This window comes from Scheffersomyces xylosifermentans (assembly GCF_036884685.1).
Source record: "Scheffersomyces xylosifermentans strain CBS 12540 chromosome Unknown RJT20scaffold_2, whole genome shotgun sequence".
NCBI classification, from domain to species: domain Eukaryota; kingdom Fungi; phylum Ascomycota; class Pichiomycetes; order Serinales; family Debaryomycetaceae; genus Scheffersomyces; species Scheffersomyces xylosifermentans.
The window spans coordinates 987594-1015403 of NW_027042940.1; the positions used below are offsets into that span (position 1 = coordinate 987594).

Sequence of the window (27810 nt, forward strand, 5' to 3'; positions counted from 1 at the left end):
CTTACGACACAAATAATGTAAATCACTTTTATATCGGATGTTGCCTAGGTGGTAACACGACCAGCCAAAGGATGCCCAAAGGGTTATGTGTTGATGTGATTTGGAGATACGGTATTTATTTTCGCACTTCTTCCTATCTTAGTTCGTTTTCCTGTTAGGTTAGGTTTCTTTTTGGGCGGATAGAAACCCTGGATGTATGTGCTAGGTTGCTTCATCTTCAAATTAGGTTCCTATTACAATTCAGAAAAATAAAGTTAATGTGCAACGTCATAATTAAATTAAGACAAAAGGATGCTAGAAGACTGTTATGGTAAATATAACAGCAGCAAAATATCAGCGTATTCTAGGATAGCTTTGAAAGTCCATAAAGGTATTTGGTTCATTTTTAATAGGATTTGTGAACACCGTATGATCCGGATTTTACATGTCAATAAGAGACTTGTAACCAATAATGTACCGCCGAAAATATATCTATTAACTTCTATTTATTTTTCAAGAGAAGATGTGAAAACATTTCCATAAATAAAACTAAGTGGTGACTGTCGTTGTAATTGTAGTAGATTCCAAGCTTGATATTGTGTCAACAGGAAGACCAGGATTGGGGACTGTCACAGTTACTGCTTCCGCTGTTACTGTTACTTGGATGCATATCGACAGATCACTTGGTGGATCTTCAACAGTTGATGATTCTGTCAGGTTTTCTGATGGTGTGTCTGTTGAGGTTTCCGAAGAAGGCTCTTCTGAAGACTCAGTTGACGAGTCTGATTCCGACGAGCCAGGTATAGAGGACTCTGTAGAGGATTCTACTGTCGATGAGTCTGTGGATGTTTCTTCGACAATTGAGGATTCCGACGAGGAGGTGTCCGTTGGTGTGATAGTTGAGGCTTCCAGAGAAGACCCTGCCGAAGACTCAGTTGACGAGTCTGATACCGAGGAGTCAAGGATAGAGGACTCCGTAGCAGACTCTACTGTCGAAGAGTCTGTGGATGTGGCTGACTCCAAAGAAGACTGTATTGAGCTCTCAACAGATTTGCTGGAAGAAAGAATTGAACTTTCAGTTGGAGAGACTTCTGAAGGAGTTTCACTTGGGGAAGGTTCAAATGAAGAAGATTGGGTTGAAGAAGCAATTGAAGGCTCTGTTGAAGACTCAACAATAGAAGATTGAGTTGACAGTTCAATTGATGAAGGAGCCGTGGATGTCGTTGAAGATTCTGTAGATGGGGCCGGTGGCGCCGGTATTATTGAAGTCGTGGTGTACCACCTTCTATTCATAGAAGTGGTAATCAACACATCAGCTGAATAAGTCGTTCCTACGTCACTTACTGTGGTAATATATTCGGTAAATGGATTGTATGTCCCGAAATCAGTGTCACAATTGCATGCCAATCTGCCGTTAGGAGCATATCCGTTGTAAAGTATAGCATTATTTGGTTGCATGCCGCTTGTAACAAATGAAGTGACATAAAATTGGTATGGGAGATATCCTCGACCAATATTATACCGGATGGTCAAACCTACAGTATTAACAATAGTCAAAATACCCAGGTTGGGATCGTAGCCATAAGCTTGTACTGGATAGAACGATCCAAGCTTGTTTCCCTGCCCAAAATTAGATACCGTCATCGGGAACTCATTGCTTCCCGCAATTATTATTGCTGAGAATTGTGACATCACAACCGTTATTCTGCTATCGATTCCTCCATTTCCTCCCTCTATACGTGCCAGACCTAAAAGAGAAATACACCCACCAGCACCAGACGCTTCACCTGTATAACCTTGCAACTTATAGACTGAGTTCATGAGACAGATGGAGGCTCCAGGAGACATATTCAAGCCGTATGGCATTAAGAAGTTTGACGTATCAGGGGATGCTACATAAATCAGTCCTTGGTTCGTCACATATTTCAAAACCAAATTCCCACCTGTTCCTAATCCAAATAACATTCTGCCAGAGTTTACTATACCTCCATTATTGCCGCCTGCAATACCATACGAAATAAGTTTGTTATAACCGTCGACCACAAACTTCCCCATATTGGTGATTATTCCTTCGTAAAAGTTAAACGCTCCCTGTGGAGATGTATAAAGACTATAGAAATAAGCCGATGGTTGTATGTTTACGGCTTGATGTACCTGTATTTGTGAGTCCACAAACCTAACAGTGGCCCCAGTATTTACCGTTAATGCTTCATCAAAAGTGATTCCACGGTATACTGCTGATTGGCTGACTATAAGGGCATTGGCCATCAATGAATGGCCACATAATATTAGGAATATAATGCCGATTGAATTCATGTTATGCCAGATAAAATTATCATTTACTTGATCATGACAACCTTCAACAATGCAAGATATAATCAAATATATATATGTATTCACAACTCAATACAATTGCTTTACGAACCCACAGTAAAACTGAAATTCATGATTTATTTGCTGCAAAAAAATATCAAAATTTCTTGGCAGGCGATTCGAAAGGGCCAAGAAAGATAATTGCTATGGACAAGCAGTAATTTGCATGACAGGATTGTAGGTGCCAAGTTCGCTCACATCTTTGTTCTAATCTGGGTGAGTGACTGCTTGAATTATGATGACATTGTTACTGAAGTAGAGATCTGGTATTCATTTTTAAACCATATTAATATATGGACAACCGTTGCAGCTAAAAAAAATAGCCTCTCTGTTGACGCATTGCATCGAAAGTAAGAAAATATGTGCTCATTAGACTGAAAATTAACTACAGTGAGAACAGACCCTAATGGATTTCAGTCGCCAATATTATTCACACTCATCGAGCCAATTATGACCCATGTGTGTGCAATCCCTAAAAGGAAGTAGACATAACTAATCCATAAGCTATTATCTATATTGCTATGAAAACATGTAGTGTCCTTCCCTTTCTCACATTTTCAATTGAAAATCCGAGGACACTTGAAAAAGGAGGACTGTAGTTACGGCTACATTTTAACGATGCAATGATATTCGTATAATCTCACGGGGCTAATATCGCAGGAAAATACGAGGAATGTGGGACTGCAAATGGATATAAAGGGCAGAATGTTGCATAGTATATCTAACCAGACATTTAATCACGAAGATCAGTTAAAGTATAAGAACCTACAGGTTTGAAGTTCATGAACATGTAAGCCAGTTAGTCCTAGTTATCTAAGAGGAGATTTTCGAAGGATAATTTAATGAAGTGTTTTTTTTAGGAGAATAAATTACCGAGAGAATCATAAAAGCGGACATCCTTAGTTAACATTTGTGTTAGCTTCAAGGCACAGATTGCACATGTGTGAATGCCAAATCGACCATTAGGAGAAGCAAACTCTCAAAAGCAGATTTTCATTATTGCCCACATATTCTTCGTTCACCATTCGTTTAAGTCGTTGAATAGTCTAAAGATAAGAATACATCCAACAGGGCCCTTCTCAGATTGTTCATATCATAGTATAATTCATATTTTTATGCCTATTCTTCAGCATGAGTTCCTTTGTTAACTTTGAAAATGAGTTAGTCTAATCAATGAAAAAAAAATATTTAGATTTCTTGGCGGGAAGAATATTCACTGCGCTGCCAAGGATATTAGGAATCAGGGATCTGTCGATAATTAGCAACACACATAAAATCGCGGTTTCTCGTAAACTTCAAGAAATTTATCTCCTTGATCAAACACAAATAGCATAACCCAAGATATACGCTCGTGAAATTTGTGGACCATGCCCGTGGTTATGAGTCGAAATTCATATATACTATGATTGTGTTTCGCGTAGATTTTGTCATATGATAGATTGGATTATCCAACTCAATCTTTGATGACAATGGCATCGATAGGAGTGAGTCTGAAATTCATGCCTACCCCTCTGGCTTCATTCACTAGACACCTAGCTAGGCCATGTTAAGCAAACAATAATACAATGGAATGACTTTTGTTTATAGTTTCTGTTAAAAGGGGTGAAAAGGTCTCTAAGGAGCTTTTAAGTAGAATAACCGATGGAAACCCTTCCAACACAAAAAATATTTACCGTAATGCATTGCTTTATCTGATGTTGCCGAAATGATGTAACGAGGTTAACCCTAACATGCGTGATGTTCATGTGTGGTGATACTGTATGTATTTCGCACCTGTTACTCTCTTAAGTTGTTATTCTGTTAAAGATGATGGGTTTTAGTGAGAGCGGGTAGAAATCTTGTTGTATGTCTGAAGTCATCGGTACTCGCAATCAAGCTTTTTTTACGAGAAAATAAAAATATGACACCAATTTGCAGCCTCGCAATTCGAGAACAGTAAAAAAGAATGAATGCAAAATAGACAGTTTTACAGTAGTGATTATTTAAAGCAGCAGCAAATTTCAAGCGTATGGTATGATTGATGTCGACAGAAACAAGTATATTATACAAGGGGGTATGGTACGTTATAGCTGGTATGTTTATGGACACATACTGATCTTCTTTCACACGGCAACTACTATGCAATTACCTCCATTCCTATTAACATTCTTAAACTTTTCAAGATAGAAGTGAGAGAAAGGCTGAAATCAATGTAACGAGGCCAACTCTACGTTGTTGCTATAGTAGTGGATTACAAGCTAGAATTTGTGGCAACAGGACGACCGGGATTGGGGACTGTAAAGTTACTGCTGCTGCTGTTACCGTTACCTGGATACATATCAGATTACTTGGTGATCTTCAACAATTGATGATTCTTTCGCAGGGGTATCTGTTGAGGATTCTAAAGAAGACTCTTCTGAAGACTCGGTTGACGAGTCTGATATCGATGAGCAAGGAATGGAAGACTCTGTGGCTTCTGCCAGTGTCTCAGCAGACTCACTGAACTTTCAGTTGGCGAAGGTTCTGAAGGAGTTTCACTTGGGGAAGGTTCAAATGAAGAAGATTGGGTTGAAGAAGCAATTGATGGCTCTGTTGAAGACTCAACAATAGAAGATTGAGTTGACAGTTCGATTGGTGAACTAGCCGTGGATGTTGTGGAAGACTCTATAGATGGGGCCGGTATTATCGAAGACGTTGTGTACCACCTTTTGTTGGCTGAAGTGGTAATCAAAACATCAGCCGAATATGTTGATCCTGCATCACTTACCTTAGTAATGTATTCTGTAAATGGATTATATGAGCCAAAGTCTGTGTCACAATTGCAAGCCATTCTGCCGTTCGGAGCCAGTCCGCTATAAGAAATGGCATTAGATGCTTGCAGATTGGGTGCTGGAACAGAAGTGATATGAAACTGGCTTGTAACATATCATAGACAATATTAAACCTGAATGACACACTTACCGAATTAACAATAGTTACAATTCCCAGAGAAGGATCGTAGCTAATTGTATCTACAGTATAGTATGAGCCGAGCGTATTTCCTTGACCAAAATTCGATATCGTCATTGGATTCACATTGCCGCGGAAGAGGATTATTGATGAAGATTGTGACATCACAACCGTTACTCTGACGTCAATTCCTCCATTGCCTCCCTCTATCCGCGCTAGACCTAAAAGAGCGAGACACCCGCCTGTTCCAGTAACTTCAGCTGGATAACCTTGCATCTTATAGGCTGCGTTCATGAGACAGATAGATGCACCAGGTGACATAGTAAAGCCCCCATAGGGTGTTAAGAAGGATGATGCATCAGACGGAGATACTACGTAAATCAGTCCGTAGTTCGTCACATACTTCAAAGGCAAACTGTCACCACTTCCTATTCCGAATAACATAGTACCCGAGTTTGTAATTCCTCCACTATTGGTATACGAAAACGAAAGTTGTTTCTTATAACCGTCAACTACAAATTTGCCCATATTGTTGATTATTCCTTCATAAAAATAGAACGATCTCAGTGAGGATGCATACAGACTATAAAAAGCAGCCCCTTGTTGTATGTTTATGGGTTGACGGACTTCTATCTGTGAGTCCACAAATCTCACAGTGGCTCCAAAATTTACTGTTAATGAGTCACTAAATGTGATTCCACGGTATACTGATGATTGGCTGACTATAAGGGCATTGGCCATCCATGATTGGCAACACAAGATTAGGAATATGATTCCGAAAGAATTCATATCGTGGGTGTTATAAGCAAATCTAATAAATGAAATCTCCAAAGGATTGCAATAAATATAAATCACCAACACTTCTTAATAACTCAACACAATTTATCTACGCTATGAATTTGCAGCAAAAAAATATCAATGGTTTCTTGGCAGGCGATCTAAAGGGGCCTATAAAATACGATGGTACCAAGGATAATAGTGAATGACAGGAAACTACGGGTCAATGTGCCTTTTTATGTATTTTACGTGAGAAGCTGCTAGATAATATCATGCATTAGTATTTTTGTTAGACAAAGAGAGTCTGTGTATTCCTCGATTGACACTGTCATCTTTTGCAGCCATGAGGACAGCTTGCAGTTGACCCCTGCATTTATCACAGAAAATATGCTGCAATTAATGGACGGATACTAGCTTACCCACCATTACTACTCCCACTATGGGGAATAAAGTTCTTGAGAAGCATTTAGTTATTTTATTATCTATTAAGACTACGCAACAAATTACAGACTCCTCTCTGACCTAACATGAAGATTCATTCCTGGTAACTTTAAAGGAGGTATGCAGTTACGACATCTTCGTTATACGCATGCGATGCACAGATCTCCGTTCAATCTTGCGGGGCTATTTACTGCAGAAAAAAAAGAAGACGGAACTGTGAGATGCCGCAAAAGGCCTAACTCGCCTAAGATATATCAGATATTGTTTTGCAAAAATTGAAGTGTTTTACGAATAAGTTCTTGGAAATGTTCCATGATAAGAATTACCACGTATCCCAAGTTATTTGACGCCAGCGAGGTTTCGATAATTTATAAAGAAGGAATTCAGTAAGAAATTCACACTTTTTTTCGAATCTACGTAATAGCAATATTCTTTCTTGTAAATTATGCGTACTACGAGACAATTGGTTCACGTCTATCATTTTACTAGTTTACTCAACTAACACCTCCATTGACTCTATAGCTTCGGAGATAATCCCTGATGTAAGGAAGATTCTGACCATTAGGAAAAATAATTGTGGTGTGTCTTATCGATAAACTTGCAGACCATTCCAATGCACCACTGACATTCCATTCAAGGCCAACCTAGAATGACACCAAGAAGCTCGCAAAACATGTGAAACGCTTTAATAATACAGATTTTAAACTTCTTTTCCTTCACAATTCGGTTCTTACAATGAGTATGCTTACAATCTCTGTGTGAGATTTAATCAATATTCCAATTGGGCTATTATACGAGTTTAGAGAGATTGAAAATGGCAGTCTTAAATATTTATAGATGAATCTAATTGACTACAGTAAATCAAATGCAAATAGGGATATACAATTTCACACCCTATTTTGTGATCATCTCAAGTTGTACAGCAATATATACATCATTGATCCGATTCTATCGGGATAGGGAGACTTCATTTTTAAGCAAGATTATTAATGAGCTTACTACTGACTTCTAATATAGAATATGACAAAAAGCTTCCATGAATAAACTACGCATTGACTGTTGTTGTTATGGTAGTGGATTCCAAGCTTGATATTGTGTCAACAGGAAGACTGGGATTGGGGACTGTCACAGTTACTGCTTCCGCTGTTACAGTTACTTGGATACATATCGACAGATCACTTGGTGAATCTTCAACAATTGATGATTCCGTGGAGGTGTCTGTTGATGTGTCAGTTGAGATTTCCAGAGAAGACTCTGCTGAAGACTCACTTGACGATTCTGATACCGAGGAGTCAAGAGAAGAGGACTCGGTTGAAGATTCAACCACAGATTCGCTGGAAGAAAGAATTGAACTTTCAGTCGGAGATATCTCTGAAGGAGTTTCACTTGGGGAAGGTTCAAATGAAGAAGATTGGGTGGAAGAAGCAAATGAAGGCTCTGTTGAAGACTCAACAATTTGAGTTGACAGTTCAATTGATGAAGGAGCCGTGGATGTCGTTGAAGATTCTGCAGCTGGGGCTGGTATAATCGAGGTCGTAGTATACCATACTGCATTGGGTGAGGTTGTAATCAATACATCCGCTGAATAAGTCGAATCTGCATCACTGACTGTAGTGATGTATTCGGCAAAGGGATTATATGAGCCGAAATTTGTGTCACAATTGCATGTCAATTTACCGTTAGGAGCAGCCCCAGTGTAAATAACGATATTAGATGGTTGCAGCCCCAGAAGAGAATATGTGGAGATAAGGAACTGGTTCGTGTCATATCCTAGACCGATATTAAACCTACTAAATGAATTTAATGAATTAACGATCGATAAAACACCCAGGGTAGGATCGTAACCCCATGATTTTATTTGATAGTATGATCCAAGTATGTTGCCTTGCCCAAAGTTTGATACAGTCATGGGAGTTTGATTTCCCGTCTTAAGTATTATCCCCGAATCCGCTGACATTACGACTGTTATTCTACTGTCGATCCCGCCAATACCTCCATCTATACGTGCGAACCCCATGAGAGAAACGCATCCACCAGTGCCAGGCATTTCAAAATTAGAGATTCCCATCCTATATACAGTGTTCTGGAGACAAAGAGATGCTCCTGGATTCATTCTCAAGCTACCATAAGGTACAGTGAAGCTTGCTGAATCGTCGTTGGATGCGACGTAAATCAGTCCATAGTTTATTGCATTCTTCAAAGGCAAACTGACGCTAGAGCCTAATCCGAATAACATACTACCTGAGTTTGTAAGTCCTCCATTGTTAGCTCCTGGTGAAAACAGGATAACTTTGTTAAGACCATCAACTACGAATCTCCCCGAATTGGTGATGGCTCCTTCAAAAAACCCAAACAATCCTGGTGGGGATGTATAGTGGGTATAAAAAGAAGCTCCCAGTTGTATATTAACGGTATCATGGAATTGTATCGGTGAGTCCACAAATCTCACAGTGGCTCCAGAATTTACTGTTAATGGGGCACTAAATGTGATTCCACGGTATACTTCTGATTCACTAACTGTAAGTCCATTCACCACCCGTGATAGGCTACATCCTATTAGGAATATGATGCTGAATGAATACATATTGTTTCTGATTAGAGACTTTCCCATGGTCATATAAGCCTACAAATATGTATACATATATATATCATATATATCATCAATAATTCAACATTCCTTACGGAGTGTTTACGGGCCCACTGCCAAACTGAAATTAAATTTATTTGCTGCAAAAAATACCAAAAATTCCTTGGCAGGCGATTAAAATATAGTACATACTGCATCTGCAGCATTATGCATGACGGGATTAGGTGTCAAAAACTCAGTCTACTCTAATCAAACAAAAGAATATGATTTATACATTGGCATCATCGTCGCATTTGGTTAGTTGGCATCCCTTGTTCTTGACCTTGGAAAGTTAAAACGCCGAAGAAAATAAGTGCATGCACATGAATCTGGAAATAGTCGTCACAAGGGTTCTATGTTTTGTAAGTTTAAGCCACTATATTATTTGTATACCGTGTACCACTGATGATACGTTGAATCTACGATAGCTATTAACTAGTTCAGTCGTCGTCATTACTTATGAAACTGATTGCTCGAACCCTTTCAGGACATTACATGAAGTTCCATGAAAACTTTAAAAGGAGTATGCAGTTACGAGCACATATTAGCGATAAAAAGGTGTTGGAAAAATCTTTATGTTCTCAAAGGGCAAAAATCGCTGGAAAATACCACGCATGTATGACTGCGCGAGGATGCAAAATGCTGAAGGCTGAAGATATAGATCTGAACATATGGAAGTATTTAACGATCCGAGCACCAAAGCACTTCAAAGAGTTAAAAAAACAGTAAGTTGGTTGATTGTCATTAAAAAAATCCGTCTTGCTCAAATCTTGGAGTGACGTTCTATTACTGAAAACAAAAAAAAATACGAATCGTTTTTTCTTGGCGGGCAGACTATCCGCTCCGTTACTAAGGATATCGTATCACTCGATGATCGTGCATTCGAAATTTCTCGTAAACTGAAAGAAATGAATCTCCTCCTCTGGCCTAACTCTCACATTCAAGTTATGCACTCGTGAAATTCAGAGAAGTGGGGTGTCCGCAATCTACTCAAATAATTGTGTATCGTTCAATAGCGCTTAACTCAACGCTAGGGCTCTTATTTCAGTGACAATAAGTAGTACTATATCAGCAGATTCAGTTCTTTTCTTTTTATAATGGATTACCTCTAAAGTGACCAAGAAAAATAGTTTTAGCGAGTAAATAAGGATGCAATGGAATCGGATTTCATATTGAAATTAAAGCTTGTTTAAAAAGGGGAGTAATATAAATATGGAGTTTTTAGACAAAATAACCGACATAAAACTATCCTATACAATATTATTATCCTCTATTTCATCCTTAATCGGACGTTGCCTAGAAGATCTAACAAGTTCAGCCCCATCATGCATGCAAGTATTTTCATAGGATTTGCATTGGACAGAATATACCTAATGTTCGGATAGGAGTGGTTGCATTTTCCAGAGTGGAAGACTGCAATTTATAATGAAAATATATAGAGCATGCCTATTGTCAAAGTTGAAGCTCTGGGAGTCTTGCCATTATGCTTCTATAAACTTTTAGGCTATCCCGTTTCCACCTCTTGCTGGTATTTTTCCGAGATGGTTTGTAAATCCCCTGCCGTCAGGAGAAGTTCTTGGAGCCTCTTTATATTTGTATCTAATTTTTTGCAATCCTGTTTCCTTCTCTGGTTAATTTCCGAGAACGTTATTGTAATTTCTCAAGTATACTCAAAAAAAGATTTCTATTAATGAAGTTTTTTAATTTGTTGTTTAATTTGAAGGATTATATGACTATATTGTAGTATACAATCATATTGAATAAGGAAACAAATATTGAATATGGAAGCAAATTTTGACTACTAAAATTGGATTAAAAGTTGTCTTTTTTTAGGCTTCTTATACTCAGCTTCAATGTTACTGCTAGAAGTCATAAAGCTAATATTAGAAAGAGATAAGATGACTTTTCTCGAATAAACTAGGTATAAAGATAATTATTCTGATCTGTCACTGTACAGACTTCACCTTTACAGTACCAAGCTCTTTAAATGACATGAAATAAAGGAAGGCCGAGTGGAAAAGGGTATTAATGTCAGAAATGGCTTCCGTTTGCAGCTGCAGTGTTATCCTACAATTCTGTATTGATTAATACTGTTGTACAGACAAGATACTGTTGTACAGACAAGATATCAAGATATTGAATATTAAATAGAAGAAAATCGGTAACGCCAAATTGCTGATTTGAAGCGCTCTACCGATATATTGTCTAAGGATGTCCAGATAGTAGGTGTACTACCAGATAATCAGAGTTGAAGTGAATCACGCTTCATTTTTCTTTCTACTTCTTGCTACAATATCTCAAGTGGAATAAAAGAAGCGTATGTACAATGAATTAGTTTTAAAAATCTCTAACGAAGAATAACGAGCCTGGCGAGAACAGTCCATAACTATTTAGACAATGATCGTGGCAGTTACCACCTCTAGAATCCCAGGGTACTACTTAACTGATCTCAGTTAACCAATTTAAGAATCGAACGCTGGAAATGCACGAAAAGAATACTATACAAAGAGTTGAATATAGTAAAGCAAGACAACGAAGTAAAGACAATGATAGTATAAGTTGGGACACTGTGATTCCCTTAAACCTTTAAATTTTCATCTTAATTGCTTCGTCATTATTTCTATTATCTCGCTTCTCTCTACTTAGTCCAAGTCATCTTCAGATGGCTTTGTCTCTGGCTTCTCGCCTACGATGTTGGCCACAGATTGTGGAGGCTTGAAAGCAACCATCATGACAACGAGCTCGTACACGTCCTCAGGCACAGATCTTTGGTAAATTCCCAAGATATCGGTAGGGTTAGGGTACACAGCCAAAGCTTTGTAGAAACAGATAGCAGCGTCTATCTTGGTATCCGGGCTAGCGGCGAGTTGTTCTCCAAGAGCAACTTGTTGCATGAAGAAAGACTCCTTCTCGGCCAAGTCGGTTGGGATTGGGTTGACGGCCAAGTCTTCAATCAAGGCCTTCTTCAAGGTCTCGACCTTGTTCTTCTTGTTTTCGGCATCCAATTTCTCGGACAACTTCTGCTGTTTAACGGCTCTCTTCTTCAAAGCCTTTCTGAACTCGGAGGAGTGTCTTCTTTGGTAGTCGAACCAGACGGCGTATCCGACGACGGTGGCGGTTGCGGCTACGGCTGTGAATGCAAATGCTCTACTCATTTTGGTGTGGGCTATGTGGACGTCAATCGGGGTCTGCAACAAGTACTATTAGCAACCTTATTGGACTTAAACAAGACTTATAACTGATCGTATTGGCTTTGTAAAGGAGGGATCGAAAAATTTCGGTGAAAAATCACGTGGATAATGTCATGTGAGTGTGAGTGTGAGTGTGAGTGTGCAGGATGGTAATTCTGGGCCGGTTGGGCGCTGTTAAGGTGTAGTGAAGTGTAGGTGAATGCAGGGAGTGGGTGGATACAATATGGCGGGTTGTTATGTGATAGAGAGTGGGATTGAGACGGTGAATGCATTTGAGATGCGCATATGCATGTGTATATATGAAATATGCGTATGTATATATGAATACATGAATACATCAATATATGAGTAGACGTATTCTCTGTTGTCATTTTGCACCTTTACGTAGTGCGTTATGTCATAAAATCCATGAATTGAGTTATGACGTAGGCGATGTAGTAGTGAAGAATGTACTGCAGAGAGAACATAGAAGGTATGAGCCTCGTATACAGTATATATAGAGTTACATATAAAGAGAAGAAATGAAGATGATTGGGTAGTAGAGTGTAGTGTAAGTGTAATGTTCCAGGACGCAGTTGCTTGGTTAGAATAGTTATAGCGTTGCCAGGAAGAATGGTGAAAGAAAAAGTGAGTGTAGTTATTTTGTGTTTATGCTTTGTGTTTATGTTTTGTGTTTATGGAGATGTTGAGTGTGTTGAAGGGTTGTTTTGCAATCGATGGTTTGGGAAAGTGTTCCTTCACAGTTAGAAGACCTTTTTTTTTTTGTGTTTTTTTTTTTGCAGTAATTCGTTTGCTTTGGCTTTGCTGGAAGTGCCAATGGCTTGAAATGAAGTACATGGACTTCCTTATTCTCCCCTTGGGGGTTCATTCAATTGCATTTCCAAGGTCATATTACTTGCCAACAATTTTGTACCATCACCTACTCGCTGCTACCAACAATGCTCAATTGACAGCTAATTACAACTAGTCTCTAGAATAAAACCCATTACATTGCAGTACAGTCCGTACTTACTTCTCTGTACTCATTTACTCATTCGAATCACTCGAATCACTCACTCTGCTCATCAATCACTCTACTTTTTAATCACTCTACTTTGTAGTCACTCTACTCAATCCAATTCTCTTACTACCCTCTACTTACTACCGACGGCTTACTACACACAGCTGACTACCTTACTGACTACCTTACTTACTACCCACGGCTTACTACGCACTACTTACTACTCACTACTCACTACTCACTACCTTGCTTCGACTAAACTGCTCACACACTCTACACACTACCCACAGTACTCACTTAACTCACTCTACTCATTTACTCTATACTACTCTCTATTATTATCCTCTACTCACTGTACTCCCTGTATTCCCTGTAGTCACTCTACTCATCTACTCACTCTATTCATTTACTCTACTTAATACCCACCACTTACTACCCACCACTTACTATCAACAATTTACTACCCTCTACTTACTACTCACTACTCACTACTCACTACTCACTACTCACTACTCACTACTCACTACTCACTACTCACTACTTACTACTCACTACTCACTACTCACTCCTCCCACTCCTCCCACTCACTCCTCTACACACTACTACTACTCCAAATAATATCTCTTCTTTCCCTCATCACATGACTCCCATCACATGACTCGCATTGGAAAAAATCATTTCGTGATTGGTAGAATTTCTGGCAGTTTAATCGAAAACAGTCTTTTCAATAAACCATTCTACTCATTTGTTAGTGTTACTGTTCTGGATAAAAATTGCCAATCTGAACTAGTGGTATCTCGATCACGTAGCTGAATACAAGAAATATTAGGATGTCAGAACAAGAACAGACCGCTCCTCCAGCATACCCAGATTCCAGAAACCATTTCCCAACCCCCTTTGTTAACCTCGCCAACGCTTCGGCTTACCCGCCATGGAAACCAATAGACACTAAGAAGGAAACAGCCCAGATCTTCAAGTTCGGGTTCTACACCACAGTGGGTGCCTACGCCTGGTTATACTTATGGAAGAGAACCACATTCAAGGTCGAATTGCCATTGACCGTGGTCGGTTTCGCTACAGTAGCTACTGCTACCAAAGGTGCTATCACCAACCTCAGACAAAAGAACGACGGATGGAACACTTTCTGGGCCGTTGGTGCCGGTAATTTGGCCGCTTTGACCGTTGGATTCAAGAGCATGCCTCCAAAGCATAAGGTTTTGACTGGTATCGCCGGTGCTTCTATAACCGCTCTCGTAGACCACGCTTACTGGGCACAATCGCCAAGTTCTGCTGGCCAAGACGTCAGATTTGAGGCCGCCAACACCGACAAGGACCTTGAAAAGCAACAGTTCTGGGATGTGTGGAAGAGAAGACCATTGTCCCAGACCGTAGAGGGCTTGGGAGCTGGCCGTGGTATATTCAAGTCGTAAGAAAACTTTTCACCATATTATTTCCAGCATTGAGTAGAGTTTAGAGAGTACCAAAGAGTAATAATTGATTCTTAGGTAAGACAAGGGAAGGGAGCAGAGTTCAAAAAAAAAGAAGAATTTTTGACTATCGCTCTTCAAGCAGCTTTTACACTGATATTTCAAAATTTTTACCAACAAGGTTTACCTTCAAGTATTGCACATTTACTACTACGGCTGATACTCTCATTACACCTTTATCTATTCAAGTTCTACTATTTATCATGCCACAAGTTCAAGCGGTTTTGGATTTCGGGCACACCAGATCATTCGGTATTTGGTAGTACATTTCACCACGAAGCGGTATGGTTTTCTCAACCGTATCATTCTAACGCATTTCAGTTTAAATATATAACGTAATTCGATGAGTTGTAGGTGATGTAGAGGTATTGTTAACTTAAGCAAAAAGAATTTGTTTTGTACTTGCTTTAACTCTATCCGAAGATACGAAATATGGATTTGAATCAAGTTTATATTTTTAACTTATGAACAAGACAGAGCAAATTGTGATTAGAAACATCCAATTACTGCTATTATCATTACAATTACAATTTTTGGTATTAGTACAACTACTATTACGACTACTCTCTCCACTAGAAATATTCAATCGCAATTATTACTATATACGTTGCACTAAGTCTATTTACACGATTCCAAAGTTCCAACCATTCTAGATAGCTATCCAAAAGATGCTTCCAGGAAACTACCACTATTACCTATCCCGAAACTTTTGGGGTCAGTATCTCTTGGCGAAGTTCTTCCACTCTATCTACAATCCTAGCCTCCCTAGGTCAACTTGTAGGGGTAGTCCAAAGTCTTATTCTTCTTTAATTTCCAAAGCTTCTTCTTCTTCTTTGTCGTGACATGCTCTGCAAACACTTCATCACAATACTTCTTCTTCCAAGCTCGTATGAAGCTAGGATCCCAAAGCTCGCTGGCAATTCCCAAATCCTTGCAGCATCTCATCAAAGCGTTACTCTTACAACCTTCCAAAGCGGTAGTGACTTTCTCCTCTCCTCCAAAATAGTCCTGTTCTCCTCTGGCAACACTGACAAGTCGTCCGTGACAAATAAGAGCATACTCTCTACTGAGCTGCTTTGGTGTAATCAATGTTTCGGTACGAGGAGCCAAACCCCATCCTCCTGGTCCAAATGCTCTGTTAAGAATACGACGGTACTTAATCTCAGGAAGATATAAAAGCCCATCTGGTTTAATTTCGATATCCTCATCCGCAATTGGTGCTAATAAGATGTCAGCAACTTCACGAGGAAACGGAACAGATCCGAGTCCATGAAACGAGTCTGACCAGTTAATAGGCTCTCCTGGAGCAGTTGGCGCAGCAATAATTGGTGAGTCGTTAAACGAAACACCACTCTTTGGGGTTGAAGAAGCAGCAGTTGAAATGCCACCATTAGAAGACAATTCTGACTCGTCAATGCTCGATTCCGACGTCTCTGTGGCTGCTTTTGACGAACTTCTGGTGGAACCTACACGCGTATAGACGGGAGTTGAAGCGTAGTTTCTCCTAATGGTCAGACTCCGGTTTGTAGTGGCATAAAATCGCACCAAAGGAGTCAACACACGGCTGGTACTCACCACGGGTCTAATTGGATACATTACGACTGTTTTTCTGATGATTTATATCGTTCTCGAAGAAGAAACAGTGGTCTATTTCTAGAACTTCATTCTTATGGAAACCCGTAGAGGAAAAGAATTCCATAATGGTGAGGTCATGTGAAAGTCATGTGACTTGATAAATGAAACGATGCAGGGGGAGTTTGCTTATGTAAGGGTTGCAAAAAGAGGAAAGAGCGCTGTTTAAGAGAAGGTGTGTTTGTGGTGGTGGTGACGATCAATGGTGATAGTGGTGAGGTTGGTGGGTGGTGATGGTGGTGGTTAAATAGAGGTGATGAAGGTGTTGGTTAAGGGAACGTGTGATGGATAAAAAGAAGGTGACTGTGTTAGGTAAGAGAAGGTGATTCTGATGATGGAGGTGGTGGTGGAAAATGAAGTCGGATGCTGAATCGTTCAGTGGTTGAGATTGGCATCTTAGAGGAATCTTAGGTAAGTATAATAACTCAATTCTTTCTTCACCTCTGTAGAGTTCTGTACGGTTCTGTGGGTTTCCGTAGGGTTATGTAATTACTTGACTTAGGCTAAATGGAGTACGGGACATTATACACAGTATGTGGAATGATTCATCACATTAATCAGATCCGTATGATAGTTCTTTCTATGGCTGAATGCTGGGATTCCTTAGAGTAATAGTAAATGGAGCAGTAGTTACAATTGGGATGTATGTTTAGCCGGTAATGAGTGTAATTCCTTTCAAAAAATGGAACATGTTCGTTTATTTCTGACGGAATGATGTGCATTATTGCAACCATTTATGAGCCCACCACTCAGAATATCATAAGAGCAGCCGCCTATGTTATGAAATATCATTTAGTAGTAGATGGCTACCTATGGCATATATGCTATTGTCTTGTTGCATCTGAAATTATTGTCTCCATAGTGAAAAATGGTAGTATTGGAGCTATCGTATTGTTATCACAGCTAACAAAATGGATGCAAAATATCCCATACCAAGCTAGCAGATTATATCTTTTCAGATGGAACATCTCGGACTATATTAACCTCCAGTGCTCATTAAATTCCTACATCGGCCCTTAAATTGTGTAATGTTATTATAATATACAAATGTTCTAACTGAAATAGTGTACACTAATGAATGTATGCAAAATGCTATTGGGTTCTTCTCAAGAAGTGCCGATCTTGACTACTTCTTGCCGAATTATACGTCCTCTTCCTCAGAGCCAGCCTTCGCCTGTACTCCAGCTTTCTTAGGCTCAGCTGGTTGTTCATGTGGTTCTACGGGCGGAAGCTCTTCTTCTTTGCCCTCGTCCTCCGGGAATTGGAAACCATTGGGCTTCTCCAGTATTATTTTTGGAGTCAAAACACCAGCAGCCAACAGTTGTGGATTGATCTTTGGCTTCTCTAATTTTTGAGACTCGGCGGTCCGATCAGATGAATCTTCCCTTACCTCATGATCGAACCTTTCAAAGTATTCCCAGTCAAAGAGAGACTTTCTAAATGGTTTGCTCATTTTGAACTTAGATGTCAATTGGTGGTAATCATAGTTGGAGTGTAAATCTAAAGTCGAAAACTTCAAGCTTGGATCTAACATGAACTTCTTCTCCACCTCGTGCAAGGCAGTTTGCTTTTGGGTCAAGTAGTACTCTATGAGCAACTCATCATCTGACTCCAAGAGGGTCAACTTCTGTTCAGGACGCATGTCCACGATTAATTGAAGAAGCTTATCCTTGTCAATTTCATTTCCCACCATGTACTTGTCTTCATTGAAAATCTTCTTGATTCTATCTTCTAAGACCCATAATCTGAGACATGGGACGTAGTAGTAACCTTGGAAATGATATATAGCAGTACCTTGAGAATACTCATGATTAAGCATGGACATGATATCGTTAGGAACGTAGACTGGAACGCCACCAATCAGCGAGTATCTCAAAGGGTTGATCTTCTCAAAGCTTAACCAGTGCTTTCTTCTATCCATGTATAATTCTACAGACTCCAAGTGGGCATTTTTGTTTCTGATGTAGCTGTCGTACTCTGGAGGAGGATTTTCGTTGTTCTTACCAATTCCAGTGATGTCTATGTAAGTTCCAGTGTCTACATCGATGAAACGGGCATCGATATGGTTGTCTTTGGCAGCCATGTCACGGTGATGCAAGAACGTAGAGCAGTCAATAAGGAACTTACCAAAGCCTTCTTGTACATCTTCGACAACAAGTGTCATATTGTAGTGCTTGGACAATCTGTTTAATTCAGCACTTGGCATTTGAATGTCAATATCAATGTCGAAAGGGAACATGAGACCATCCCAGTACCATGACAAAAGAGGACCGTGAGCAATCCAGGAGATGAGACCTTTTTCTTCGGCAAATCTAAACCAGTTACGGAGAAGTCTGTCCAAAATGATCTGCTCTCTGACTTCTAACTGACTCATGGTCCATGTTTCATCCTTAATGTAACGCAAAGCACCGTTGAAAAATCTCCATTCGTAATGCCAGCCAGCATCCTTGTTGGTTTTGTCTTTCAACAAAGTAGCTAACTTGTAGTACGTTGGTTCGTCATTTATGGAGTATGATTCGGCACACTTAATACCTCCATAATGGTTGAATTCGTGTCTGTCAAGGGAGTATTCACGGAAAACGTCAGGGTTATAGTGCAATTCGTTGGAGAAACTGTCTTCGAGTTTATCGATTCTATACTGGTAGTCATGTAATTGTTCAATCACTTTCTCGTGCTTGTAGTCGAAGGCTTTTGTATCAAGGTACAATTCACGGGAAGCGTTGGCATCGGTCTGACGAGTAATGGCGTTCATTTTGTAGATATCGTCATCCAAGTTTAATGGTCTTGGGGCAATAGTACTGAGCAAACTAGTGAAGTCTTCTTGAGGGTTCAATGTTATTTCGTTGTTAATATCTTCCAAGTGGTTTGCGTTAATGCCTCTTCTGTTCAAGTAGTTCTCGAACATCTCGGTGTGAACAATTCTCTTTCTTTCATCGTGGATTTGAACCTCATATGTTCCACTTGCAGTTAAGAATACGATGGAAAGAGGGTTTTCCTGGAAAGCAAGCAAATGTGCCTTTCCTTGCATCATCACCTGTTTATGAGGAGCCTTGTTCATAGGAGAGCCCTTGACAAGAAATCCTGGCAAGTGCTCTCTTGGCAAGCCGATTTCCGCGATTTCCTCGTCTGTAGCATCTACAAGATCCAGACAGAAGTCAGGGTATTTCGTAGGCTTATTCACATGGGATTGAAGCCACTCGCATTTGGCTCTGTCTTCTATTGGTTTGGCCAATTCTTCATTGAGCATGGTCAAATCAACCCAATCGGCCCAAGAAAACGGCATTGAAATGAGATGATCACGGCTCTTTTCGTTCTTTGGATTTCTATCCATCAACTGATGCTTTAACTCGTCCAAGTACACGGAAAGCGTGAATCTTGGATCAAAGAAGAGCTCAGCACTGTTCTGCCAGTTGGGGGTATCGGAAGGAAGGAAGTCTCCAGGATTGATACGAAGAGATGGGTGTTTGACCGAGGTGTTGGCAAGCCAATACCTGTCGCCTTCATTGGCCTCCACTTTGTTGAGCAAATATGAGATCTTCTGCTTGGTATCGGTTATCAGCTCGTATGGGACATCATCTGGGAATTCGACCTGGTCGTCGGTGTCGTAGTTGATGGAGGAAACATGTTCCATGGCGGCTCTATTGAGCCTGAGTTCCTGCCATGAGTATACACGGAGGAAGTAGCCTATGTTTAGGACGAGAAGAACCACGAAGATGGTCTTGAGTATTCGATCCGAGAGCATTGTGGATGTGAAGGGGAAGGTAAAGGTTGATGAGTTGTATGTGGAGGATAATGGTTGGTGTATGAATGAAATGAGCTATTGTTGTTGAACGTCGCTAGTATCGTGTGACAACAGCAATGTATGGCAATGTATGGGGTGTAGTGAAAAACCGGTGTGTCGTGTGGTGATATAGTCCTTCTAGTGAACAATGGTGGTTTGATATGGTATTCGACAGTGAATAGTGGGACTTGTCGGGGTGTTGATGTGAAAACCAGAGTAGAAGAACTGGTAGGTTGGATGAATAAATGAATAATCAATGAATAATCAATGAATAAATATATCAATATTCTTATATACTATTATACTATTATACTTCAAAGCGGTATAATACAATATAAAATAGTATTATATAGTGTAATATAGTGTAATATAATATAATATAATTTATAATACTAATCTTCTTATTAATATTATTATGATTATTATATTAATATGATGATGATGATTATTATGGTGGTGATGATGAGTTATTCTTAGTATCTCCAACTCTATCTAGATAATATATATAATATCACAACCAATAGCAAACACACAAACTGAAAACTCAAAAGACAATAAAAGAGACTAAAGACTAAAAGGATTCAGTAATATTCCAGTGAAAAAAAACCAGAGATACTAACTCCTATTTAATACTATAACAGTAACTCTCTCTGTTAAGTGTCAGAAAACGAAGGAGACAAAAGATAAAAGCAAAGATATATAATATAATATTTAAATGAATGAATGAATGAAAGAAGAATGAAAGGAATCAAATCTAAAAAAAAAAAAAAAATAGCCAAAGACAAAGAATAGTCAACCACCACAGATTTATTGTCCTTATTATTCACTTATTATGACATATTCGACAGAGTCCAGGAAAGATTTCTCAGAGAGTACTTGAGATTTGCTTCTGAGTGCTGGAATCGGACACGGCATGGACCATTTCGTGTCGAGTTTCTGATTGTAAATCTAAATGTGAAATCTTAACTTGTAGTATTAACTTATAGTACAAACAAGGTCAGTGTACATCTAGTTATTTTCTTCTAATTTATTATTATTATCTGTTGGTGCCTACGAGGCGCTCGTAGGTATTCACCATCCGCCAGTGTATGCAATCCTTTGGTAGTGATAATCCTGGTAAAGCCTGCAAAAGCGAAAAATTTTGTATATAGTTCGGGGAAACGAAAAAGCAACGAGAGTAAACTATAAAAGCCGTGGGGTTAAGCTGCAAAAAGAAGGTCGGATTTTGGATTCGAGGCGGTTCGGTACCGGGATCGGTCGTGATAGCCTGTATAAAGAGTAGTCGGTTGAGCGACGGTGGGCAGCCTTACGGTCGGTTTGGGTATCAGGCCGGAAGATAAAAGGTTCGCGTTTTATTTTATGCAGGACCTTTGTGTTTTTCAGGAACAGCCATTCGGAAATTTGGCGGGGCGTCCCCAATCCTCAGATGACCCCCCGATTTCGACGAGGGGGTTATTTCACTGGTTACGAGAGATGAACGAATTCGATATCGACAGCAAGGCGCTGGTTGCATGAGTTCCGATATCCACAGTTGAGTATGATCAAAGCGTGAAATTTCTTGCTTATCTCCACACGACACCAAAATCCTCGAAACCGACGCCCTTTTCACCAACGCCAAACTAGCACACGACAACAACGATATTTTCCACCCCAAAACATAACACCCTCACAATACCCTCGAACGCAATAAATAATACTCCCCATCATACAGCCTACAGCCAATAATAAAATACCAAACCAACGCAAATAATACCCAATTCAATTACATTATGCGGGCGTCAAGATTAATGGCGGACTAACTGTCGTGTGACCAGAATCTGCAAGATATGGTCGGAGTTGAGGCGGTCTGTGTGCAGGCGCTAGATGCAAATGTGGTTGACTTTTTCAGCTTTCTGTGCATTTAGTGTGTTATCCGATGATTGTGTCGAGATAGTAACATCGATGCAATGCAGAAATGCATGGATAAATTTTAATGAAATCCATTGTTGACGGATTCCAACCTGTTTGGTTCAGAATTGTGCCTTTTTGGTTCCGGTCTTGGCGATGCCGTAGACAAAGATACACAGTTAGAATGTTACAATCGTGTGATTAACCCATTGTGCGCCACTTGGTCGGAAAATCACTGTGTGATAATGTGGTTTAGCCCGTCGCGAAGAAAAATCGCCAACTAAGCCAAGATCTTTGATACGAAATGGAAGCTTAATTCTTGGTGTGGTTTTAGCTCAGATAGCGGGTTGTGTTGTTTGTTTGGTGGGAATAGTTAAAATCACAAAATCTGGCTAACCAAATGGCTAATGTGAGTAATTAACCAGCACAAGAAAAGTACCTCTTTGGTCTCAAATTGAAACACCGCCTTCACCTCGTCGATCTCGCCGTTTAGTTGGGTTCTATTTCTGTGGAATGGCTCCAATTCAGATAACTTTAATGAAACTTTAATGAAACTTAATCAATGGTCCCGAAGACAGTTGTCACGTGACATAAATAGTATCAAAATACGAATTTGGGTGCAAACGGGCATAAGCATGATCAAATTGTAATCTTCGTACTCCCTAATGGTTCTGTGGAGTAATTTATCGTCTGACATTGTTAATGTATCTCTACACCATGAAATCGATTGTATCTATAGTTATTTATTAATTAAGGATCGTATTCTATTCTATACAGCACGCATCTTCTCTCCATGGTGCTTAGGCTTGTCAATTTTCTCGTAGTTGAACAAAGGACGTCTGAACGGCTTTTGGAATTTGAACTGTGCAGATAATTCGTGATAAGCACTGTTTTCGCTTATCTCAACTCCGCTCTTCTGAGCTCCGATATCACCAATCAATGTGTTTTCTCCTCCTGGCATATCGAACAAATAAGTCAATTCTTTACGGTGTAATTCGGTGACATCCTTGGTCAAGTAATATTCTAACAAGACGTCTTCTTCTTTTTCGAGCAATTTCACCACTTCGGCATCTCCCATTTTCTTGACCAACTCCGTGAATTTTTCTGGATCGATCTCGCCAAACTCAGTCTTGAAGTCCTGTCCTTCGAACAAGAATTCTAACTTAGACTCGTGGATCCACAAGTTGACGGCATCTACGAAGTAGAAACCCTCGTATTCGTATCCTTTCATACCTTTCAGATACTCGTCATTCAAGATCTCCTCAATTCGGTTTGGAATATACAAAGGCACACCTCCCATCATCGTAAACCTAAGTGGTGACAATTCCTCGTAAGAGTAGAAATGCAAGTTACGACAATTGTACACTGGCTTAGGCTTTCCTTGGCGTTCGGCATTTTGGATAATATCATTGTACTTCTCAGGGGCTGGCTCATCACTGATACCTAGACCTGTAATATCAATGTAAGATCCGGTATCAATGTCGATGAAACGAGCGTCAATGTGATTCTCCTTATACGATTTTCCACGGTGGTGAATAAAGGTTCCACAATCGATGTAGTACTTACCAAATCCCTCAGTGATATCCTCTACAACTAAAGTTTGGTTGTACAATTTGGCAAAACGGCTTAATTCTTCAGCTGGCATTTGGATGTCAATATCTTCGTCGAAGGGGAAAAGTAAGCCATCCCAATACCAAGATAAAAGTGGGCCATGTGCAATCCATGAGATGATTCCTTTTTCATTGGCAAATCTAAACCAGTTACGAAGGATTCTGTCCAACAAAACCTTTTCTCTGATAAGCAATTCTTCTTCGTTCCAGTCTTGCTTCAAGTATCTGAGGGCTCCGTTGAAGAAACGCCATTCGTAATGCCATCCAGCATCATGGTCATTCTCCTCGTTTCCGAAATTTAAACGTGCCATTCTAAAATATGTCTGTTCCTTCTTAAGTGAGAATTGATTAGCATACTCCAAACCCTCGTAGTACATCTTTTCATTTCTGGTAAGCTTGTTCTCGTGGATAACCTTTTGATCAAATTTTAACTCGTTTGTTGTAGCGTCCCAGAGTTTCTTGAGCTTCTTTTTGTATTCGCTCAATTGCTGATCTATCTTGTCTTGTTGGTAGTTGAATGCTGTTTCTGGAAGGTACAATTCCTTGGACTTCTTTGGATCAGTATCCTTGATTTTAGCCACCATTCCATACTCATCATCTTCAGGATCAAGTGGGTTTGGTTTAACCAGACGCAAGAGTGATTTGAACTCTTTCACTGGGTTCATGATGGCTTTGAGGTGTACATCCTCGCGATCTAAGTTGTGGCTAATCAAATAATGTTCGAAAAGATCACCATCAACTATACGCTTTTTGCCATCAATCTTAGCTTCATAAACACCATCTTTACTTAAAAATATCACAGCTAATGGATTGGCAGCGTACGTAAGCAAGTGTGATTTTCCTTCCCACATACGAACTTCGTTAGAAGCTTTGTTGGCAGGAGACAGCTTCACGGCGAATCCTGGAACAAATTTAGACAGAGGAAGTCCCATTTCATCTAAATCGTCTTGTGTCAAGTCTTCATTATTGATACAATAGTTAGGATCTCTTGCAGGAACATGGTGTACTGCTTTCATATAGTCACAAGTCTTTCTTAAGCTCTCTTCTTTGACCAATTCTTGGTTGAGCATGGACAAGTCAACCCAATCGGACCAAGCAAATGGTACAACGATTTCGTACATCTTGGCCTTAGAATTCTCGGGATTTTTAGTCAAGTATTGGTTTTTGATTTCATCGATGTACACAGAAAGTGTGAATCTTGGGTCGTAGAATAAAGTGGGTCTATCTACCCAATTGTCTTTTAAGAAATCCTTGACGTTGATTTGAAGTTCATAATCAGTCAATTCGGTGTGACCCAACCAAAATTGCTCCTTATTGTTGGTAATTTCATTCAAAAGATACAGTATCTTGTCCTTATAAGAAAGTTTACTATATGGAACTCCCTCTGGAAGAGGAAGCAATTTTTTATGCTCTGCTGCTACCTCTTCCAAATCTTCTTCCACTTCACTGATGGTTGTTGTCTCTGGCATGCCCGAAACGACACCAGCATTGTCGGAAATGGCGTTAGCAGCATGTTTTCTACCAAACCAACTTATTTTCTTTCTTCTTGGCTGTGTTGAGAATTTCCCCGTGTTGATATAATGGAATATGAAGATAATGTTAGCGATAGCTACCACGGCCAAAAGAAGTTTGACAATTCTTGGGTTACTGATACGCTTGAAAAACGACGTTGTGATTTCCACGGGTCGAGATCGGTGGATAGGGAGTGTTTGCTTCATGATGAGCTATAGTTGGAATATGGTGATAAGAGTGCTTGAGTTTGTATTATAAACTTCAAAGCAATGCAAAAAATAGAAGGTAAATGACAAGTGAAAAGGTCCAGAATTGGCGATTTCTGACCGATTTAAGTGCTGAAAACGACCTTGAGCAGGTTTGCAGCCGTTTCGGGGTGTTTCTGAAAGTTAAAGCAACCTTTCTGCTGGTTTAATGCCCTCTATAGTCTACTATCAAAGCAAAGAAAGAGTGATAATTAAAATTGTAATTCGTTCTTTCTGTCGGTTTTTTGACTCTTGGTATTGTCTGTCTGCGGGTGCCAGATTTATCTGTCTGAGATCCGGTGCGAGTATATGTATGGGAGGGGGTTGGAGTTTCTGGCGGAATTGTGTCTTTTTGATGCTGCAAAGTGGAAACTTTGTATATTATATATGAGTGCCTAGGATGGGATTTTAGATAGTCGGAGGGAAGGCTCAGAAATGGCTCAAAAAATGGCTTTAGTCTTACCAATTCGTTTGTATTAGTTGTGGTTTTGAAAGTGGATGAATGTCTGGTTTTATCTTCTGCAGCTTTCTTAGCGCGCTAAAAAACTTTTATTCCTGATGCAGATCCGGGAAGATCAGATGTAAGTCGGATAACTGAATTTCATTCTGCCACCGGATATGGTATGCATTACCGGAAGAAGTAAGAGGTCATGCTCGGAAATACATTTCATTTCGTGTGCCTGTCTTGTTGCCCTCAGTTGCCCACTGATGCTCTATGTAACAGAAGGTGAAATTTAGATTCTGAGCAGTTTTTGGCGCTGGGGCATTTGATTTGGGCTCAAAAGGATGGACGACTCGTAAATATCGTAAATTTCAGGAGGACTATTACTTTCTTACCGTGTTTCATCATTTATGGTCAATGGAAATTACGGAGGCGTGATACTAGAGGAGTCGATCAGCATGAAGAACAATCTACGTTGGTTAAAAATATTAACCGAACAAATAATTATAGCATTGTAGAATTCGATTCAATATATAATAGCTATAAGAAAAAAAAAAAACGACATCTCGACCAGCATTCACTGGAATACTGATTCGAATGCCTCCCTTGTAAGTAGCATTTTGGGCCCCGATAGGAATGAACCAGATAACCTTTTCTACTGAATCAGATAGACAGCTAATCTGATTTCAGTCTGCAGGAAATAGGACCTTCTCTTTAAATATGGTTACGTGACTTTAATCACAGAACCTTCAATACAATACATAATATCGCAAAATAAACTTCCAGCTTGTGAAAGATGGGGCAAGCGAGGTGACAGAAAATCGAGTTATTTTCAACGTGAATTTCAATTCCTTTACCATACGCAGAGACAAGTATCTACTGTATCAGTATGCTATCACCTCAATCTTGAAGGGATGAGCATTGATCCAGACTTGCTCTCCCCACGTTGCTCCCATCAGGTCTAGTATCGCGCTATGACATACACAGCGTGGATAATACCTGGGATGTAACCCAATATCGTCAAAAGGATATTGAGGAGGAGAGATGAAGAGCAGCCTCTCTCCAAGAAAACGCCCAAAGGTGGAAGAATAATAGCGAAGATGATTTTAATGATATCACTACAAGTAGCAGGCATTGTCAACGATGAATATGATTTTGTGTAGAAAAGCTAGCCAATTGGTTTATCTAGCTCGTAACAGTAAATTCTGAACACTTGAATATTATCAATTCTTCATATGCTGTAGGAAAGGCTGACTTGGTCGCTATTTATACTCAACGTTTCAGCGCAATGGCAATGACATTGTTGCTACAGGGTCACCGAATTAGGCAATAAATGATCAGCCGCACAGTGCAGCAAAAATGGTTCAATGGGTTGTTGAACTTGTAGTTAGCAAGCATAGCAACAGAGAGCAACTCCAGGTGATCAGTGGCGGAGACAGGTTCGAGAATGGTCATGTAATCATGGAAGTCCAACAACCCGAACTAGGGTATGTAGGAACTCGTATGGGTGTGAACTACGCGAACTACTAATAAAAGAAATTGGTTCACTCAACAAAGCTATGTATAGACATTCCGCCAGGCACGAGGTTAGAATTGCTTTAGCAACACAGAGACAAGACCTCTCTGTTTGCTGGGCGTTGAAGAGTGCCTCGTGACCTCTTATTTGGTCCTATGTCTGAGTTGCCTGGCTCTACTCTTGTCATACCGTACGAATTATGTAAGCAGTGCTAAAAAAAAAAACTAGTGATGTCATCTTTGCCCGAGGATACAATATATCTTAAACATTCGTTTTCATTTTATTTAATATGTTTATGCACCCAATTCGCTTCGAGCTAACGTCAAATGGAGTCAGCTATTCTCACGATGACCTCTTCTGCTACAACATATACGTTACGAGCG

The 27810-nt window shown here is 39.7% G+C and overlaps 9 protein-coding genes across 9 annotated transcripts; 1 reads left to right on the top strand and 8 right to left on the bottom strand. All coding sequences in view use genetic code 12, as the record gives it.

Annotated features, from left to right (window-relative positions):
- Positions 1-528: 528 nt before the first annotated feature.
- Positions 529-2295, bottom strand: RJT20DRAFT_133283 (uncharacterized protein; the record flags this gene model as incomplete). The annotated part of the gene is made up of 1 exon (XM_064918210.1): positions 529-2295. One exon carries the CDS (start codon positions 2293-2295, stop codon positions 529-531), a length of 1767 nt encoding a protein of 588 aa, XP_064775896.1.
- Positions 2296-4468: 2173 nt separating this feature from the next.
- Positions 4469-5808, bottom strand: RJT20DRAFT_147582 (uncharacterized protein; the record flags this gene model as incomplete). Its single annotated transcript, XM_064918922.1, has 3 exons — positions 4469-4558; positions 4832-5242; positions 5293-5808. 3 exons carry the CDS (start codon positions 5806-5808, stop codon positions 4469-4471), a joined length of 1017 nt encoding a protein of 338 aa, XP_064775897.1.
- A 1681-nt stretch (positions 5809-7489) lies between these two features.
- On the bottom strand, positions 7490-9172 carry RJT20DRAFT_147587 (uncharacterized protein). Its single transcript, XM_064918923.1, has one exon. The coding sequence runs from the start codon at positions 9113-9115 to the stop codon at positions 7544-7546; it is 1572 nt and encodes a 523-aa protein (XP_064775898.1). The 5' UTR covers positions 9116-9172; the 3' UTR covers positions 7490-7543.
- A 2118-nt stretch (positions 9173-11290) lies between these two features.
- On the bottom strand, positions 11291-12560 carry TOM20 (Tom20p). Its single transcript, XM_064919450.1, has one exon. The coding sequence runs from the start codon at positions 12277-12279 to the stop codon at positions 11767-11769; it is 513 nt and encodes a 170-aa protein (XP_064775899.1). The 5' UTR covers positions 12280-12560; the 3' UTR covers positions 11291-11766.
- A 1506-nt stretch (positions 12561-14066) lies between these two features.
- Positions 14067-15148, top strand: RJT20DRAFT_125698 (uncharacterized protein). The gene has a single exon (XM_064916563.1). It carries the CDS (start codon positions 14146-14148, stop codon positions 14743-14745), a length of 600 nt encoding a protein of 199 aa, XP_064775900.1. The 5' UTR covers positions 14067-14145; the 3' UTR covers positions 14746-15148.
- Positions 15149-15344: 196 nt separating this feature from the next.
- MGM101 (Mgm101p) lies at positions 15345-16433 on the bottom strand. The gene has a single exon (XM_064915810.1). It carries the CDS (start codon positions 16396-16398, stop codon positions 15568-15570), a length of 831 nt encoding a protein of 276 aa, XP_064775901.1. The 5' UTR covers positions 16399-16433; the 3' UTR covers positions 15345-15567.
- A 1142-nt stretch (positions 16434-17575) lies between these two features.
- Positions 17576-20176, bottom strand: RJT20DRAFT_92513 (uncharacterized protein; the record flags this gene model as incomplete). Its single annotated transcript, XM_064921437.1, has 1 exon — positions 17576-20176. The coding sequence occupies one exon, from the start codon at positions 20174-20176 to the stop codon at positions 17576-17578; it is 2601 nt and encodes an 866-aa protein (XP_064775902.1).
- A 2654-nt stretch (positions 20177-22830) lies between these two features.
- Positions 22831-25430, bottom strand: RJT20DRAFT_115067 (uncharacterized protein; the record flags this gene model as incomplete). The annotated part of the gene is made up of 2 exons (XM_064915811.1): positions 22831-25094; positions 25191-25430. The coding sequence occupies 2 exons, from the start codon at positions 25428-25430 to the stop codon at positions 22872-22874; spliced, it is 2463 nt and encodes an 820-aa protein (XP_064775903.1). The 3' UTR covers positions 22831-22871.
- A 969-nt stretch (positions 25431-26399) lies between these two features.
- Positions 26400-27123, bottom strand: RJT20DRAFT_125705 (uncharacterized protein). Its single transcript, XM_064916564.1, has one exon. The coding sequence runs from the start codon at positions 27044-27046 to the stop codon at positions 26873-26875; it is 174 nt and encodes a 57-aa protein (XP_064775904.1). The 5' UTR covers positions 27047-27123; the 3' UTR covers positions 26400-26872.
- Positions 27124-27810: the final 687 nt, after the last annotated feature.